Below are 17,773 nucleotides of genomic sequence, written 5' to 3'. Positions count from 1 at the left end.
TGATGCACATCAATCAATTGATCAATTCATACTTAGTCTTTTTTTAAATTATTTATTTCTTTTCCTTGGCATTTAAAGTAAATGATGCATAATGAAAAGATTGAATAGAAGCATCTCTATGATACCAGCATATTTAAAAGAATATCAATTATGATAATCAACACATATCAGTTTCATCCAAAATAATTTATTTAAACATTTATTTATTGCAGAGATGTCCACATGTGAAAATCCTGATGCAGTTAGTTGTAGTGAAACCAGTTACTGTGATGAAACAAGTGGTGAACCTGTATGTGTCTGTCAGCCAGGATATTCAATGACTGATGGTGGTGAATGTGCAGGTATCTTGCTTCAAGCCCTTATTCACTTTAATCTCTTAATACTGAAAATGCAAAGATGGAGTTATTCAATTACATTTAATATATTAATCATATATATTTAGTTTTTTTTTTCAATGTCGTATAATTTTACAATTTTGACTTTGAGGTGTTAAATACTGTATGATTGTTTTAATATAAACATTTGATTTTATGCTTGTTATAGATATCAATGAATGTGAAGAAAATCCAGATCTTTGTCCAGAAAATTCAGATTGTGTTAACAATGAAGGGTATTTTGAATGTACATGTCATGACCACTTTAGTGGAGTAGGAGGATCTTGCCAAGGTATTGTGTTATAATTTACTACATATAGTGTATTTTGAAATTATTAAAAAAAATTGGCAATTATAGATACTGATTCTTGTATTCATATGCCAAAAAGGCAAAATTAAGTTATTTAAATTGGTACTATATTTTATTTAACAATGGATTTATTTTTTGTGCTTCAGATGTAAATGAATGCGCTACTGGTAGCCATAATTGCCATGAAGATGCAAATTGTATTAATGAAATTGGAAGTTTTTCATGTGAATGCAAAGCCGGCTTTCGTGGAAGCGGAAGACAATGTACAGGTAAAAATCCAGCAATAGCAAATATATTTAAAGATATCTTTTTAGGTAATGCATAATATTCTGAGGATGTATGATCTATGTAATTTTTTAGTTATTTTAAACTTTATTCAGTAATGATGTATTTTTTAATTTTTTATGAATACTCTCAGATGTAGATGAATGTGTTGATAATCAATGTCATGATAATGCTGAATGTACAAACTATGAAGGAAGTTATTCATGTGTATGTAATAGTGGCTACAGTGGTAATGGTCATATTTGTACGGGTAAGTATTATTTATATCAATCAACAAACTAAAGGGTGAAACACTAAAGGAAGGGTAAAGAAACTGACACAACCTGAAATTTGTATTACAATTTTTGATATTTTGCTAATTATCATCATTTTGTACTGTTTGTTTTGATCAAAAGTTTAACAGTTGTATTGCATTTGACAATTTAGATATTGATGAATGTACAGAAGGCCAGTCTACATGTCATGGTTTGTATAGCACCTGTATGAACCTTCCAGGCTCATTTCTGTGTGTGTGTAATCCAGGCTATGATGGTGATGGTGAGATTTGTACTGGTAAGCATAACTTTAAAATTTCTTTTTATTTGATGACGTTAAATACTAATTATAAAGTGTGCATGAACTTGCCTACATTATGGTAACTTATACTTTTTCTCATTCTCACAGATTTCCTCATTTTATCGTTTCAAATAATTAATTAAATTTCAGTATATTACCGGGCGGTTTAGAATTAATGTTCTTTGCCTAATGTGTTTATATATATAAAAGTATCTCTTTGGAGATCCCGCCTCGTGAATAAAAATAGTGAAAGATGTGGGCGTATCAATTTGATCTCTGTTGCGCGTGCGTACAACTGAGGACTAGTGCTGTTCCGCCGTACCACGCCGAGAATGTTAAAGAGTTGCTATCCAATCGAGTTTGAACAATACCATGAAAGCCCCAGTGGTCTAATGGTTAGGGCAAATGCATATCAAGCAGACGGCCCGAGTTCAAGTCTCGGTTGGGGCGACTTTTTCTCATTCTCACAGATTTCCTCATCTTTATCGTTTCAAATTAATAAATTTAATTTCTGTATATCACCTGGCGCTTTAGAATTCATGTTCTTTGCCTAATGTGTTTATATATATATTGCCTGATTTGTTTATAATATATATACAGTATGCCATAAATGCAAGGTTTAGAAGTTTATGTAAGATATTTTATCCATTTTTAGACATTGATGAATGTGCAACTGGAGATAACCGGTGTAGCAGTAATGCTGTTTGCATCAATGGAGATGGAAATTATGGTTGTCAATGTAACAAAGGGTTTGAGGGCAATGGTGTCCACTGTGTTGGTTCGTACCCTTTAGCTTTCTTTTGATATTACTACCCCTTTTACACCGCCAGTAAAAATGCGTAGTTGATCCGGAATTGTATAACCCGAGTCGTACCCGGGGCGCAAAAATGCGGAAATTTAGGCCGGTGTAAACGGCGTAAAAAGTTACCCGGGTCGCTGAACCACTCGGGTAAGTGATGCGGAATGTATTCAGCATCAAGTCAACCCGGGATGAACCCGTGTTTGCTGTGTAAAACACTCAGCGTATCTTTAGATTTTTGTGTGTATTGCCATAAAACAAAATTGTGGGAGGTATAATGAGCAGACCATTACTATGCGTGAGAGGGCAATATTTCGATTGATCTAGAACATTTACACAGGTTGGTATTTTGAAGTGTAAATACACACAACCCGTGTCATTCCCGTGTTATGAATTAGGCGGACACGGCACGGGTTTGTTTAAGCTCGGCGGTGTAAAAGGGGTATAGTAATTTAACATTGTTAACACGCGCATACATTTTTTAATTTTTTTTAAGAACCTATTAACAAATGCAGTTTTAAGCCCACTTTTTGTATTTGTATTTTTTTTTTTTTTTTTTTTTTTTTTTTTGTCATACTCATTCAACAGCGAGAAACTCGCCAATTACAGGATGGTTAAACTATTTTAATAATTTATCGTGCTTATAAACTAAGTCTCATTTGAGGCTTAGGGAGTGGAGTTGAAAGAGTCATGAGTTACAACCCTGCACTAGGTCAGGATTGAACCCGGGACCTTGGGATTGGAAGGCAAGCACGTTAACCACCAAGCTACAGCTCCACTACATAGAATAATGTATTACATTTATATGTATAAACAGATAAGAATGAGTGTCTCATGAACATTGATGATTGCCCAGAACGTGTATCACAATGTATTAATACAATGGGTAACTTTACATGTCGATGTGGGGCCGGATATCAAGAAAATGCTGCTGGACACTGCATAGGTAAGAAATTAAAGCTATTAATTAAGATTTGAATGGTGATAAAATACTGTACTGTATTCTGATATTGCAAATAAAAGTAACTGTTTAAGCATTTGAAATTTTAGACTACCCATAATATCATCATATCTATCATTAATGAATAATCTTGTTTATATTCTTATGAGGAATTGAAATATTTGTGTACTGTTTTTATTGTTTTGCAAATTAATGTTATTATTTAATATCCAATTGAACAGATATTAACGAATGTGAAAATGATCCACAATGCAGTGAGGATTCTATCTGCCACAATCTTGAAGGTACATATGAGTGTATATGTCCATCAGGGCTACAAAGTACAGCTGATAACAGGGCCTGTCATGGTGAGTGAAATCTTCTGACTAACTAAATTATTTTAAATCACTATTTATTCTTTCATCTTAAACATTTTACATTATTTTTTTTAAGTGACAAAGTTTTCTTTTGTTGATGTTTTTTTTATCTGTTGTTTTCTTTTTTGTTCATGCAATATATTATGAAAGATTGAAAGTTAGAAATAAAAAAAAGACACTTTACATTTTCAAAAAAACCTGACCTATCTGAAAGTTACTTAAAATTGTTGTTTAATGTCTTTGAATTAAAAATATATTGGTTAGTCATTGTACTGTACAGTGGACAATTTACACAGATAAGCGGTAACGGTAAGCGCAAAACTGCGTAGCATGTAGCACATAGGATCTGAGCTGAGCGCCCGTCCGCTCCACATTGTGTATAAACTGCGTAGCATGTAGCACTTAAAATCTGAGCTGAGCACCCGTCCGCTCCACATTGTGTATAAATGGTCAACAGGAATAACATTAGATTCTAGACTTTATATTACCATTACCGCTTGTCTGTGTAAATTGGCCTTAAAACTACATTTTGTATGTTTACTACCAGATTTATGGTGAATCATGATTTGATTATTTAGGTACAAATCTATTTCTTTTTATTGTCTCTTTAGATGTAAATGAGTGTTTGCAAGGCTTGCATCGATGTCACCCATCAGCTCAATGTTTCAATACTTATCGGTCTTACGATTGTGCTTGTGGTTCAGGATATACTGGTGACGGTGAAATATGTACAGGTAATAAAATTATTAAATTAAACAACTCTTTTTCCCCCTCTACACTTTCTTTCTTTTGGAATTGAAACCAACATTATTATATTATTATATTATCGTTTTTTTTATTTCATATACCTGTATTTTTAGACATTGATGAGTGTACAGCATATAATACAACCTGTGAACATGGATCATGTGAGAATTTAATTGGATCTTATACATGCTCTTGTAATGAAGGCTTTAGACAAGTTGGCCGTAATTGTGTTGGTAAGTGTATTCAATAAACCATAGCAGAGTATATAAATTCTTCTGTATGTAAATCAATGTACATTACAATGATAATGTATTCATAATGATTGTTATATTGGTTTCTGTTATTTATATGCATGAGTTGACATTATGAAGTGATCATCAGTGGTTTTTTGTAGTCATCCATAGAGAAGGAATCTTCAAACACAAAAACAGAAACATTTTAAAAGAAATAATTAAAACAAAAAATTGTAGAAAATAATAGATAGAATAACCTGATCCATACCAAAACAAAGTTTTTTAATAACTCAAAACTAAAATGTTTCTTTTAATTTTTTAATAAGACATCAATGAATGTGTTGAGCTATTGGGATCCCAGTATTATGCAGTTTGTCCAATTAACACCTTATGTATCAACGAACCAGGAGCCTACTCATGTCGATGTAAAGATGGATTTAGCCGAATGGATGGAGAATGTATAGGTATGATTTAAAATAAACCTTTTACACATATTTATTTATTTAATCTTTCTTTATTCTGAAATACACTTTCAATACAGTGTACTGATTTCCAAAGTGGTTTCTTAAGTACATAAATGTAAACAAAATACAGTATATAAATGGACAAAAGAAAATATAAAATAAAACCTAAAGTTTAACACAAAGTAAGCACATTTAGAGGTAAAAACAGAAATAGGATATTTTAAGTGTATTAAAAGAGAAAATAGGTTTTTAAAAAATGTGATTTTTCCTCTAGACCCATCTACCTCTATTTTCTCTTATACTGAATTATTATTATTGTTTTTGCTATCTATTTCCACTAGATATCGATGAGTGTGAAACCGTTAGCTGCCATATTAATGCAACTTGTTCCAACTCCATTGGATCATATCGGTGTGATTGTCAGGAGGGCTACAGGGGCAATGGCAAATACTGCATTGGTACGACTTTTATTGTATTCTAACTACTAGGCATACAATTTTAAGTAGTTAGTGTTGAAAGATATTAGAGAAATACTCAAAAAAAAATTTTAATTAAGGCATTGTTAAGCGATCAAACACTACAGTAATTTAGCTTGATATACAAACATAAGCAACAAAAACTAAAAATAGAACTTTTGTCTGCAAGTTTGCATAGCAATAGCACACATGAATGAACTGATCACCCCATATGCCATTAATGTTTTAATCAATATTTTTAATAACAAAATAATACAGTATTGTAAATTATTATTTCACTTATTTCAAAGATATCAATGAATGCGCAGTACCAGGTACATGTGGTGATTTTGGCAGCTGTATCAACTTAGAAAGCTCTTTTGGTTGTGCCTGCTTGGATGGTTTTATTCTGAATGATGAAGAGATGAACTGTGAAGGTAAGTTTAGTTAACCAAACCTATTAATACTGAGAAACAAAATTGTTCATATGAAGAATTTTAATGCACCTTATCTTGAATCAATGTTATTCTACTCCAGATATTGATGAATGTGTGAGTGGTGAGGCTGAATGTGTTGATAACTCCATCTGTATAAATACTGCTGGTGCATTCAGATGTGACTGTAGAAGAGGCTATGCTATGGATGAAAATGAATGTGTTGGTATGTATATAAAATATACATTTGTTTCATTTTATTACAAATAAATATAGGGAATAAATCATCATCTATTATAACATTAAGCTTTTGCATGGGAGTTCACCAAAAACTACCTGGATAGGAAACATAAATAAAGAACTCAAAAAAGCAAATACATCGATCGCAAAATTAATGACACACCATCAGACCACCGAAAGAGAGTCATGGAAACGATTAGCGTACGCAATGTCTACCCAAGACGAATAGCGTAACGGATGATGATGATGATGGGAATTCACACAATGCAAAGGAGGAACCAGGTTCATTTTAATCACTAAATTCTAGATAAATATGATTAATACTGACTGATTTATTTTTGGTCATTGTGATAGATAGGGGAGATCGCTTGAATGGGACACCTGGTAAACTTTACATTGCAATAGATAGGGGGACTTAACTGGACTGGAACCCTTCGTAAGCTTTATATTGTGATAGATAGGGGGACTTAACTTAACTGGAACCCTTGGTAAACTTTACATTGTAATAGATAGGGGAGATCACTCAACTGGAACCCCTGGTAAACTTTACATTGTGATAGATAGGGGAGATCACTCAACTGGAACCCCTGGTAAACTTTACATTGTGATAGGTAGGGGAGATCACTCAACTGGAACCCTGGTAAACTTTACATTGTGATAGATAGGGGAGATCACTCAACTGGAACCCTGGTAAACTTTACATTGTGATAGATAGGGGAGATCACTCAACTGGAACCCTGGTAAACTTTACATTGTGATAGATAGGGGAGATCACTCAACTGGAACCCTGGTAAACTTTACATTGTGATAGATAGTGGAGATCACTCAACTGGAACCCTGGTAAACTTTACATTGTGATAGATAGGGGAGATCACTCAACTGGAACCCTGGTAAACTTTACATTGTGATAGATAGGGGAGATCACTCAACTGGAACCCTGGTAAACTTTACATTGTGATAGATAGGGGAGATCACTCAACTGGAACCCTGGTAAACTTTACATTGTGATAGATAGGGGAGATCACTCAACTGGAACCCTGGTAAACTTTACATTGTGATAGATAGGGGAGATCACTCAACTGGAACCCTGGTAAACTTTACATTGTGATAGATAGGGGAGATCACTCAACTGGAACCCTGGTAAACTTTACATTGTGGTAGATAGGGGGGGAGCAGTGGCGTATCCAGTGGGGGGGCCGGGGGGCCCGGGCCCCCCTGATTTCGTGTCCGTCGGCACATCATTGCGTCCGTCGGCAAACAAAGGTGCCGGGAAAAAAATAAAGTTAGGCAAATAAGAATAAACTATTATTCTGACAATAATTGAACTGTAAACATAATTCTTTTGAGTGTTTGTTTATTTACATATCATATCATTCCCTTCAGATGATGGAGGTACCTCCATGCATGTTCAGATCAACTATTTTTTATTTTCATTACATCTAACCAAACAAGTAAAAAATGTGGTCAAAATATCTTATCATCTAGCACGTACGTACGGCCGTACGCGCTAGATTGTTTACTCAAAAGTCTTTGAAGAACGGTCCGGTGACCTTATCCTATTCAACCTTGTTTTTGCAGTTGAGCCTCTCATGACCAGGGATTTGTATGTCTTCCTAGGCTAAGATTATATAGTTCCACATGCCATGTGCTTTTTTTCTCGTAAGATATATTTATTATAAGTGCCAAAAACCCGTTTTTTTCTCGATATGAGGCCTTTATTATTCAAATTTTTTAAAGAAAAAGCACACATACCATAAAAAATATCCATGAATTTCATTTTTGGAACAGAATATTCCGTGAGGCTCAACTATAAAACCACCATTTTGTGATATGATGTCATCGTAAGCCAATCAAAGCTGAGCTTTCTCGTGATTGGCATTGCTCACGGTTGAATGATTTTGGATTCTGGCTGATTTGATTGGTGGATGCGAATCACCCGCAGCGGAATGTTTTCTCTCGCGCGTGTACCATGAAGTTGATCATACGGTCTCTCTGATCGTTACTACACAAAATTAGAGCAATGAATTTGTCCGAATTCCGTTAAGTAAACAACTTCATATATTTTATAAGCATTTAATAACATGTTTTATTGATATTTCCAATGGTGATATATAAAATAAATTACTAAAAAACGTAATTAGGCCTATATGTAATTATTTTAAACAAAAATGGCGTAGGCCTAGTTAATAGAATTGCCGACTGGGGCCGCAAATTGTTTTACTTCTTTCGTGGCTAAAAACGATAATTTTCGGCGATGTTTTAGACCCTATATTTCGAAAACTACAAGCCAGATTTCCTAATTTTTTCTTTATTGTAATATGAATGCAACATACTAACAGATAATGTTGGTCTGGTTTTAATTTTGCATCGTTATCCCATATAAGACAATATGACTATGCAATCCTAGAACCGTATATTGATCAGGTGTATGTACAGATAATGACACTAATTTTGTCGGCAAATTGACAATTCCCGGCCCCCCCAACTTCAAAATCCTGGATACGCCACTGGGGGGGGGGGGAGGGAGATCACTCGACTGGGACCCCTGGTAATCTTTACATTGTGATAGATAGGGGGGAGATCACTTAACTGGAACCCCTGGTAAACTTTACATTGTGATAGATAGGGGAGATCACTCGACTGGAACCCCTGGTAAACTTCACATTGTGATAGATAGGGGAGATCACTCAACTGGAACCCTGGTATACTTCACATTGTGATAGATAGGGGAGATCACTCAACAGGAACCCTGGTAAACTTTACATTGTGATAGATAGGGGACATCACTCGACTGGAACCCTGGTAAACTTCACATTGTGATAGATAGGGGAGATCACTCAACTGGAACACTGGTAAACTTTATATTGCGATAGATATGGTAAAATCACTTGACTGGAACTCTAGTAAACTCTACATTGTGATAGATAGGGGAGATTACTCAACTGGAACCCCTGGTTAACTTCACATTGTGATAGATAGGGGAGATCACTTGACTGGAACCCCTGGTAAACTTTACATTGTGATAGATAGGGGGGAGATCACTCAACTGGAAACCTTGGTAAACTTTACATTGTGATAGATAGGGGAGATCACTCGACTGGAACCCCTGGTAAACTTTGCATTGTGATAGATAGGGGAGATCACTCAACTGGAACCCTGGTAAACTTTACATTGTGATAGGTAGGGGAGATCACTCGACTGGAACTCCTGGTAAACTTTACATTGTGATAGATAGTGGGAGGGGGGGGAAGAAGGCGGAGGAAATGGTATCATGGTGAAACCTCTGGTAGACTTTATAATTGGATAATAAAATGGAGCTTTCAGTTTGTCGTTTCATAGTAGCAATTGTACTGGAAAGTGGGAGATACAAAAGTGTCAAATTATTTTTTAGATTTCAAATTAGTTTATATCTGACTTATATTTACAAATCACAACAATGGATTTAATTTAATTGCTGTTAAGCACTTCGATATTTATATTATATAATTTATAATTTTACAACTTATCACTAATGATGATGCTGCCATCATTAAATTGTTGTTTAACCCTTAAACATTTTGTTTGTGTTAAGATGTTGATGAATGTTCAATGGACCTATGTGATGAGCATGCATCATGTAGCAACAATGTTGGTGGCTTTGAATGTGAATGTAACCTTGGATACATGGGGAATGGAAGAATATGTCAAGGTTAGTAATTTATACCTCTTTTTTAGTTGTTAACAATTTCTGATGTGTGAGCCTTGCCAAAAAGATAAAATTAAACTTATTTTCATAAACAAATAGTTTTTTTTTTTTAAATCATGCACTCATTCCAATACTCATAAATGTAATGTAAAAGTTTTGAAAATGTTTAAATATGACTAAATGCTTTCTGTAAAGAGCTACTATGTCAACAACCTTTGGTGTAGATACAATAAGGGCACATTGAGATTGTTGATTGTTTGCGTTTGCAAATGTTAATGCAAACATATTGTTTGTTTTAAATGGTGTTCCATTGTTTGATGAGTTCATGTAATCTTTATTTGTGAGTTTTGACGATTTCCACTCTATCAGGCTTATATTTTTGTACGATGTTTCCTAATTTTTGGTGTTTTTTTTTCACTTTATGTTATTCATATGTTATGAATATATTATGAGAATTATTATGGTATTCCAAAACATAAAAAAAGAATGAATGCATATCTACTCATCAGCTTCAATAATACATTTTTTGAATGGAGAATCATTTATTTTAAGGGGCTATGATAGATACAAAATAGGCAAATTTTTTCAAAAATTTCATTAAATTACCCATTTTTTAGTACATGTTTTCATGTTATTTTGCAATTAAAGTTTATAACAATTAACAGAATTTATCACGATCACAAAATGTATTGTTAAAAACATCTTTCCATGCTATATATGAGCGAGTGTGTGAAATTCAGACAATTTGAAATGCTCAAATATCCTACATTGATTAGAAATAATTGATTTTGTACATTATTCAAGAATACCCACACAACTTATTGTGTACACAAACACACATATCTTTCATAGGAAGTTGACTAGTCAAGATACTTGTGCCCAACTGTTTGATGGCTTTAAAGTTATTATAGTAGAACACCCAGGGTGTTGCCCTAGTTCCCGGGATACTAAATGTTTTTTTCTGCCACTAAATTAAACTTTTATTAAATTATTTTTATACCTCTCCTCGCTGTAATATCCATATAGCGTTACAGAAGTTGAGGGCTGTAAATTGACAACGTATTATATTTGTTTCTGAGCATTATAATTTCTGACCGACTAAAATTGTTTGTGGTGCATCATGAGAATGTACGACAGGCCACCACACACTATGTTAAGGGGAAAACCAGTCCATAATTATTGTGTTTTACTAGGAGTTTTCCATAATTTAAGGCCAAATCATAATTTTGTGCAGTTTTGTATTTCCGTTTAGTAGGCCTACGCTATCCCTATCTTCATACGTTCGTTATATATTAAGTCAAATTTCCATAATTACAGACATTCTGAACTTTGAAATAACTGTGTTTGCTTCTTTCTGCAAATTAACGTTTTACTCAATATTTTTAGAAGCAGCTTCATTTTTTTACTTTTATTATTAATTGATAATATTTAATTTCCTTTAATTGATTTATAGTTATTAGAATTTATTACCGTAGTAAAGTACCGTCATCAAGTTTTTAGTCGCGTATGTTTTACTGGCGGAAAAAAATAGGCTACGATCGTATTGCTGTTTTCATTTATCATGAATTTTACTTGCATGAGTATCATTTCCAGACATCTAGGGGTGTCATCGCTGTGGCAAAGCGAATTTTGCTGGATGACACCTCCTAGATGTTGGAAATTTTACAACAATAATCAGTGTCTACGTCCCTGGATTCCTGGGCAACCCCCTTAAAATAAAATTTTAAAAAAAAAATAAATAAATAAATAAAAAATAAATAATCCCTGCCTATCTCTATTGTAAGAATCACAATATTAAACAAAACTTATTTTATAATTTCACAGATATTTGCCAACCTGATATGTGCTCCCATATGAAAGTTTGCATTGTAAATAGGAACATGCCAGAGTGTGTATGTCAGTGTATTGATGATGAGTGCCCAAGAAATCCAGGAGTAATATGTGGTACAAATGGACAATCCTATGAGTCAGAAAATGCATTATGGATGGCCAATTGTGAACGTGGAGAAAACGTTGGAATAGAATACAGGGGGCCATGTGTTGGTGAGTGAACAACAAACTGAAATTATAAGTTTAGAAAGGAATATCAGTTTATTTATTCATTTGTAGAATTATGTGTTTTTAGTATTCATTAAATTGTTTATTTATAGTAAAACCGGACATACACCTAAAGGACATGTATGGAAGAAGAATTAATCTAAAATGCTTTCTGCACACTTCAAGATTTACTAAATTTAGTCTTATTTTAAAAAATCCATCAATGAATAACACCATAAATCACCCAAAAGACTATCCAAAATTGTATTCAGACTACAATTAAAATATACCTACATCTAAAAATGTTCTTTAAAAGTTCATTATTAAATAGTTCTCTTTTATTTTATATCTTTTTTTATAGAGTCTTGTTCAGAGGTTTCTTGTCATGACAGTGCAACATGTGTTATTGTAGATGCAACCCCACAGTGCCAATGTCCCAACTGTAACAATCCAATTGCTCCACAAGGTAAACTTTATTACTTTATTGGACATACTTAAATCAATCAATCTTCATCATTAGCTCACTCTGACTCAGTTCAATACACTATATAATATAATATATATTATGTAAGTAAGCAACTCAAATTTTAAATGTCAATGGATTAAACAACTGATTATTTTTCTATTGTTACAAAAAACAAAACAAAAAATTTTGGTTACTCTTTTTTTAGTGGAGTTGACCAAAATTTTCCAATTTTCTCTATCATGAAGTTTGATAGTGGAATATTTAATAGTATATTCATTTACGAAGCAGGATCTCCAAAGATAGTTTCACATATATAAATTCACAGGCACAGAATAAATTCTAATAATTTAAAAGGACTTTCATAATGCATGAATTTACTATAAATATATCTTATATATCTAGAGGTAGTAGAAATTATAAATTGGGTTTTTTTTAAATTTATAATTTTGTAAGTGGGAGAGTGACACAAAATATCTAGAAAATTGGGATGTCTGTTCTTGGGAAACAAAAAAACAACATTTACCTTGACTGAAGGCTGAGAATAACTTGATTTATATGGAAGAAGAATTACCCTAAATTACTTCCTGTACACTTCAAGTATTTAATGTATATTATTAAATTTATTTGACAGTTCGAACTGGTGAAGTTTGTGGTTCTGATGGCCAAACTTATGACAATCTATGTGAACTTCAAAAGCATGTTTGTGAATCTCAAAATATCATAACAGTTGGTAATTTAGGAGCATGTCCAGTTGGTAAGTCATAATGAGAGAGGCTGTGAGTTTGAGTCTGTGATCCATATTAGCTAGACACATATTTTTGAATTACTGAATTTTCACTAAAAATGAATATTTATTGTGGATTCTGTTTTACTTAGATTGCTCTGTATCACATTGGTCAGACTGGTCAGCATGTACTGTAAGTTGTGGACTTGGTAGTTCTTCCAGAAGTCGAACCATTCACCATCTACCCGATGAAGATGGCGATGAATGTCCAGAACTTGAAGAAGTAATGGAGTGCAATCATGGCCCATGTCCAGATGGTGAGTTTGCATGTGGCTGTATAATAATATGATAGGCAGGTTCGGATCTAGAAACTAGAGGTAAACCCTTTATCGGACTGAGCTCAGCGTCCTGTTGTTAGATTGCCTTGAACTGATCCAGGGGCGGATTCAATGGGTGGGTGACACAGCCCCACAGCTTTGTATAACTATCGACTTTAAATTACCAATTTGTGGAGTGCGTCTCTCCCTCTCTGTTTGAAGAATGATCAGCAATCAAACAATTGGAAGTTAGGGCAAACAATGTCACCTGTGTTTACCGGGGGAAATTTACGATCTCTAATTTGCTGATTTCTGCGGAATACATTAATTAGAGGTACCATTTATCAATTTTATATGCGAGAGTTCCATTTCTGACAATCCAAAGGTGTCATTTATCAAAATTCCCTTCGACACAGCCCCCACTATGGGGGACCTGACATCAAGTACTTGATGTCTGGTCTGGGCCCCCTATTTCAACATGCTGGATCCGCCCTTGATAGTGTGTCTTATAAATACAGTAGAGCATTATTATTTTTTTAAAGTCAAGTACTTAAACATTGATTCATCTTTTTGTAGATGTGTGTGCAGACTTTACATGTCCATATGGTGCAGAGTGCATTGTTGGTGACGACCACTTGCCCACATGTCAATGTCCAGACTGTACTAATGTCCCAGAAGATCCAGTTTGTAGTTCGGATGGATCAACATATAGATCAGAATGTAACTTACGCAGAGTGGCTTGTCACTTGGATCGTCACATTGCAGTGGTTCGCAAAGGAAGATGCATTGATGGTAAGCAAATTTTTAATCATTATGTGTTGTAACATTATAAAATAGACTTAACAATGCCCAAGACAAATAGTGTAATAGATGATGATGAATGTAATATGCTGTGGGTATGTAACCAGCCTTTCAACTAACAATAGAACAGCAACGCCAAAAACAAACGGGTGAATTTAAAAAGAAATAGGTTTTTTAAAACTACTCATATCAAAAAACCGGTAAATTAAATTAATTTATGTTTTAAAATTACAAATCACAAATTATAACTCTTGCTTCCAAGTAGTTCTTAAGAAAATGCAATTTCAGTTTACTTGTTATTTTAGGACGGCTTTTGAAAATTCTGTCCTATCTTTTAACACTAGCAGGTCTGAAAATTATATTAAAAATGGTGAAGAATTGGGACCGTGGTCCAGATTGGCTCCAAAATTTAATGGAGTGGTCCTTGACCACATATCTATCTGTATTTTTATTTTTTATTTATTATAATTACTTTTTGAGTAATCCTGCTAACAAACAAACAGACAGACAAAACAAACAGACAAACGCGATCGACTACATTTTGGCTGAGGTAAATAAGCAAAAGGCTCAAGTAAAACCAAAAACAGCCAGAAAGACAGAATTTTTGGTTCGCACTAACCCTTCCTCTGCAATTTGTAGTATATTAATACAAATGTAACCAATTCACTTATTTATAGGTATTAGTGGATCAGAGCCTCTAGTATGTGGTTTGTTAGAGAATTGGGTAAATATTACAAACGAGCTTGGTTGTCGGGCTGTATTTGAGAGGGATCTTGGTATCTGTCGTGGTGGTTGTGGAGAAACCATGAAACATTGCTGTCAACCAGAAAGAGTTATTTCATCAATAGAGAATCTTGTGTGTCCAGATGGTACTACTGATTACATAGAGGTATGTTCCATTTTTTTTGTAGTTGAGTTATTGAAAACCAACTTCTCTGAAACTCCACTGTCTACGCTATAAAAAATATATATATGGGCACACTTTTGACAAGTGAGTTATCCGCACAACAAATACCATGCACATCATATGTTAGAAATTATGCCCATAAAAAGATTATGTCATTATGACCTGAGAAAAATAAAATGTTGTTAATAGTGTGCTCTCTATTTTGTGTCTGAGTATATACAGTATACACTATATAACTACATACGGTGTAGCATAGCATAAAAAACATATTAACGTGTTGAAGAAATATGGATATGTAGAATATAGATGCGCACTCTTTTAAATGTGATGAACTGTGACGCAAAGATGAAAATATGAGTTTTATAATCCAACTGGCCATATGATAACGTTAAAACATCCGATAGGCAAAATTGTTACATGAATTTATTCAACAGCTTTGATAATACATTTTAATTCAAAGGGTGACTTTTCATTCTGAATAACACATTGAAATTTGCTATAAGGATGAAAATGTTATTCAAATTTTTTGACATGATGATGACATCAAAATTAAAATGTTTGTAACTCTTATGAAAGATAATAATAATATTAAAAAAATGGGGTCAAGGTTGGTCCTGAGGAGCTATAAAAGATTCAAAATAGGCATGATTTTGACAGTATTTTGTAACCTTTTCAATTCAAACGCACACAAATTGTCTATTTAATTTTCAACATGTTCATATGGCGTGATTTAAAATGGAAAAGGTCTGTTTTGTTTTTTTAAATACTAGGAAAAGCTGGAAAAATATAATTCAAGAGAAGAAAATATGATTTTCATACTCCATGCGCACGGTGCACGTGAGAATTTTCGACATGCGCAAAATGTCATGATTCGTGTAGAAAGTTGATTAGAAATTAATTTTGTTCATTTTAAAATATTACATTTTTGTGAATCATGCCATTTTTAATCAACAAAAAGTTTGCCATTGATAAAAATTTTCACAAAATGTCACTAAAAATAACGTTTGGTTTTTAATATATGAACAATAATTGAAATTCATAAAATTGTGCGTAAGTCACATTGCGCAACTCTAACATCTTTAACATCTCTAACAAATAAATGCTGCTTCTTATAAATGTCCATATGTTAAATAGGTTATGAAATATTATGTTAACACATTTTAGAGATACCTGAGCCAATACAATTTTGATTTTGTTTTAAAGATAAAACAAAAAAACTAAAATATCATTTGAAATTTTGTTAAATATAGGTGGATACAATTGAAGCATGTTCTTGTGTGTATGAGAAGGGAGGTGAAGCTGTGGCAAGCTCAGATTATGAAGACTACTCAACCTTTGAAGATTCTTTATCAGACATTGAACAGTCAATCAGTTCGAATGTAGAAAATGACTCATTTCAAGATTAGTGATTAATTTGATAAATTCTTTTAAGCTTGTAGCTGTACATCAAATTTATTTTTTAGAAAATCAGTAACACACATTTTTAGGGGAAAAAAGGTTATACTTCATATAATTTCTAATAGTCACAAAAATAATATATTTGAAATAAATCTCTGAAATTGATTGTTAACAATCAAATAAAAATTCTCATTTTAACTAATATAATTGCATTCTTGCAATGGGTTGTAATATTTTACAATAATTTCTATTTAGATTTTGTTTTGTTATTCATGAATATGTAAAATGAATAGTATGCAGTCTTTCTAAATCTTCAGGTGTTTGGTAACTTTTTTCCAACTAGTGAATAGCATTTTTGGAATTATGGAATTCAATCATTGTCGTCAAATGAAAATAGTATTGATAACATTGAGTAGTTCTATACATTAAGGTTTATGTGCTTAATATGTACACTGTTTTACTTGCATAGATTACAAAAAAATAAAGAAAAAATGTATAAAATATTTTTATTGATGTTGTTTATTTTACATTTTTATTTGGCACCTAAAAATTAGTGAACCATAATTTTAAAATGATTTTAATGAAAATTCTCAGTTTAAACAGCAACCATTCCAAAAAGTGACTTGATGTCGACTTCTTATTTTACCATGCAGGATATCCATTTCTGTTTATTTCTTGAATACAATTTAACTACAGTTTTTTAAAAATTTAAACAACCATAGGCGGCATGATAATGTTTTCCTAAAATCATTTCATAACATTGCACACTCCCAAAAAAAACATTCTATGAGAGTGCCATTTCCAGGTATCTGGATGTCCATATTCATAAATTTCTTCAATTCATTTATATTTATCAATTTTATCCCATCCGGATAAAGTTTAAAGGCACCTGTATGGTTATATTTCTAACTTTTCTCAATTCAGCAAGAACTAATTATATTTATCATAATTAGTATCCCGCGACCGGAACGTTTAAAGAGTGTGTTTTTCGGGAATCTACGGTAGATGTCAATATTCCTAAAAATAACATTGCATATACTCACCCAAAAAAAATCTTTCTATGAGGTGTCATATTTTTAATTCGCTCATCTAAATAAGACTCACCAGGACGTCAACTACACAATGAAGCTATAGAATGTGGCATTTCATTTCTCTTTATTCGGACTTCATATCCAGAATTAAACAGTATATGATAGACAAAATACTCAAACAAATCTGACAAAAG

General features: G+C 33.1%; 1 protein-coding gene across 1 annotated transcript in view; it reads left to right on the top strand.

Annotated features, from left to right (window-relative positions):
- LOC140039369 (uncharacterized) overlaps positions 1-17,049 on the top strand; it is a 203,269-nt gene extending 186,220 nt beyond the window's left edge. Inside the window, exons 246-267 of the mRNA XM_072084972.1 lie at positions 213-341; positions 544-666; positions 831-953; positions 1,103-1,219; positions 1,396-1,521; positions 2,180-2,302; positions 3,141-3,269; positions 3,506-3,631; positions 4,252-4,374; positions 4,501-4,620; positions 4,947-5,084; positions 5,426-5,542; positions 5,851-5,976; positions 6,077-6,199; positions 9,785-9,901; positions 11,723-11,941; positions 12,297-12,401; positions 13,033-13,155; positions 13,278-13,442; positions 14,019-14,234; positions 14,921-15,132; positions 16,401-17,049. Coding sequence (XP_071941073.1) covers positions 213-341; positions 544-666; positions 831-953; positions 1,103-1,219; positions 1,396-1,521; positions 2,180-2,302; positions 3,141-3,269; positions 3,506-3,631; positions 4,252-4,374; positions 4,501-4,620; positions 4,947-5,084; positions 5,426-5,542; positions 5,851-5,976; positions 6,077-6,199; positions 9,785-9,901; positions 11,723-11,941; positions 12,297-12,401; positions 13,033-13,155; positions 13,278-13,442; positions 14,019-14,234; positions 14,921-15,132; positions 16,401-16,556 — 3,056 coding nt within the window. The 3' untranslated portion in view covers positions 16,557-17,049. The remainder of the gene's footprint in view (positions 1-212; positions 342-543; positions 667-830; positions 954-1,102; positions 1,220-1,395; positions 1,522-2,179; positions 2,303-3,140; positions 3,270-3,505; positions 3,632-4,251; positions 4,375-4,500; positions 4,621-4,946; positions 5,085-5,425; positions 5,543-5,850; positions 5,977-6,076; positions 6,200-9,784; positions 9,902-11,722; positions 11,942-12,296; positions 12,402-13,032; positions 13,156-13,277; positions 13,443-14,018; positions 14,235-14,920; positions 15,133-16,400) is intronic.
- The last annotated feature ends 724 nt before the right edge of the window (positions 17,050-17,773 follow it).

The sequence above is a fragment of the Antedon mediterranea genome, chromosome 2, assembly GCF_964355755.1.
Source record: "Antedon mediterranea chromosome 2, ecAntMedi1.1, whole genome shotgun sequence".
In the NCBI taxonomy this organism is placed as follows: Eukaryota; Metazoa; Echinodermata; class Crinoidea; order Comatulida; family Antedonidae; genus Antedon; species Antedon mediterranea.
This window is presented reverse-complemented; position numbering and strand designations above follow the sequence as displayed.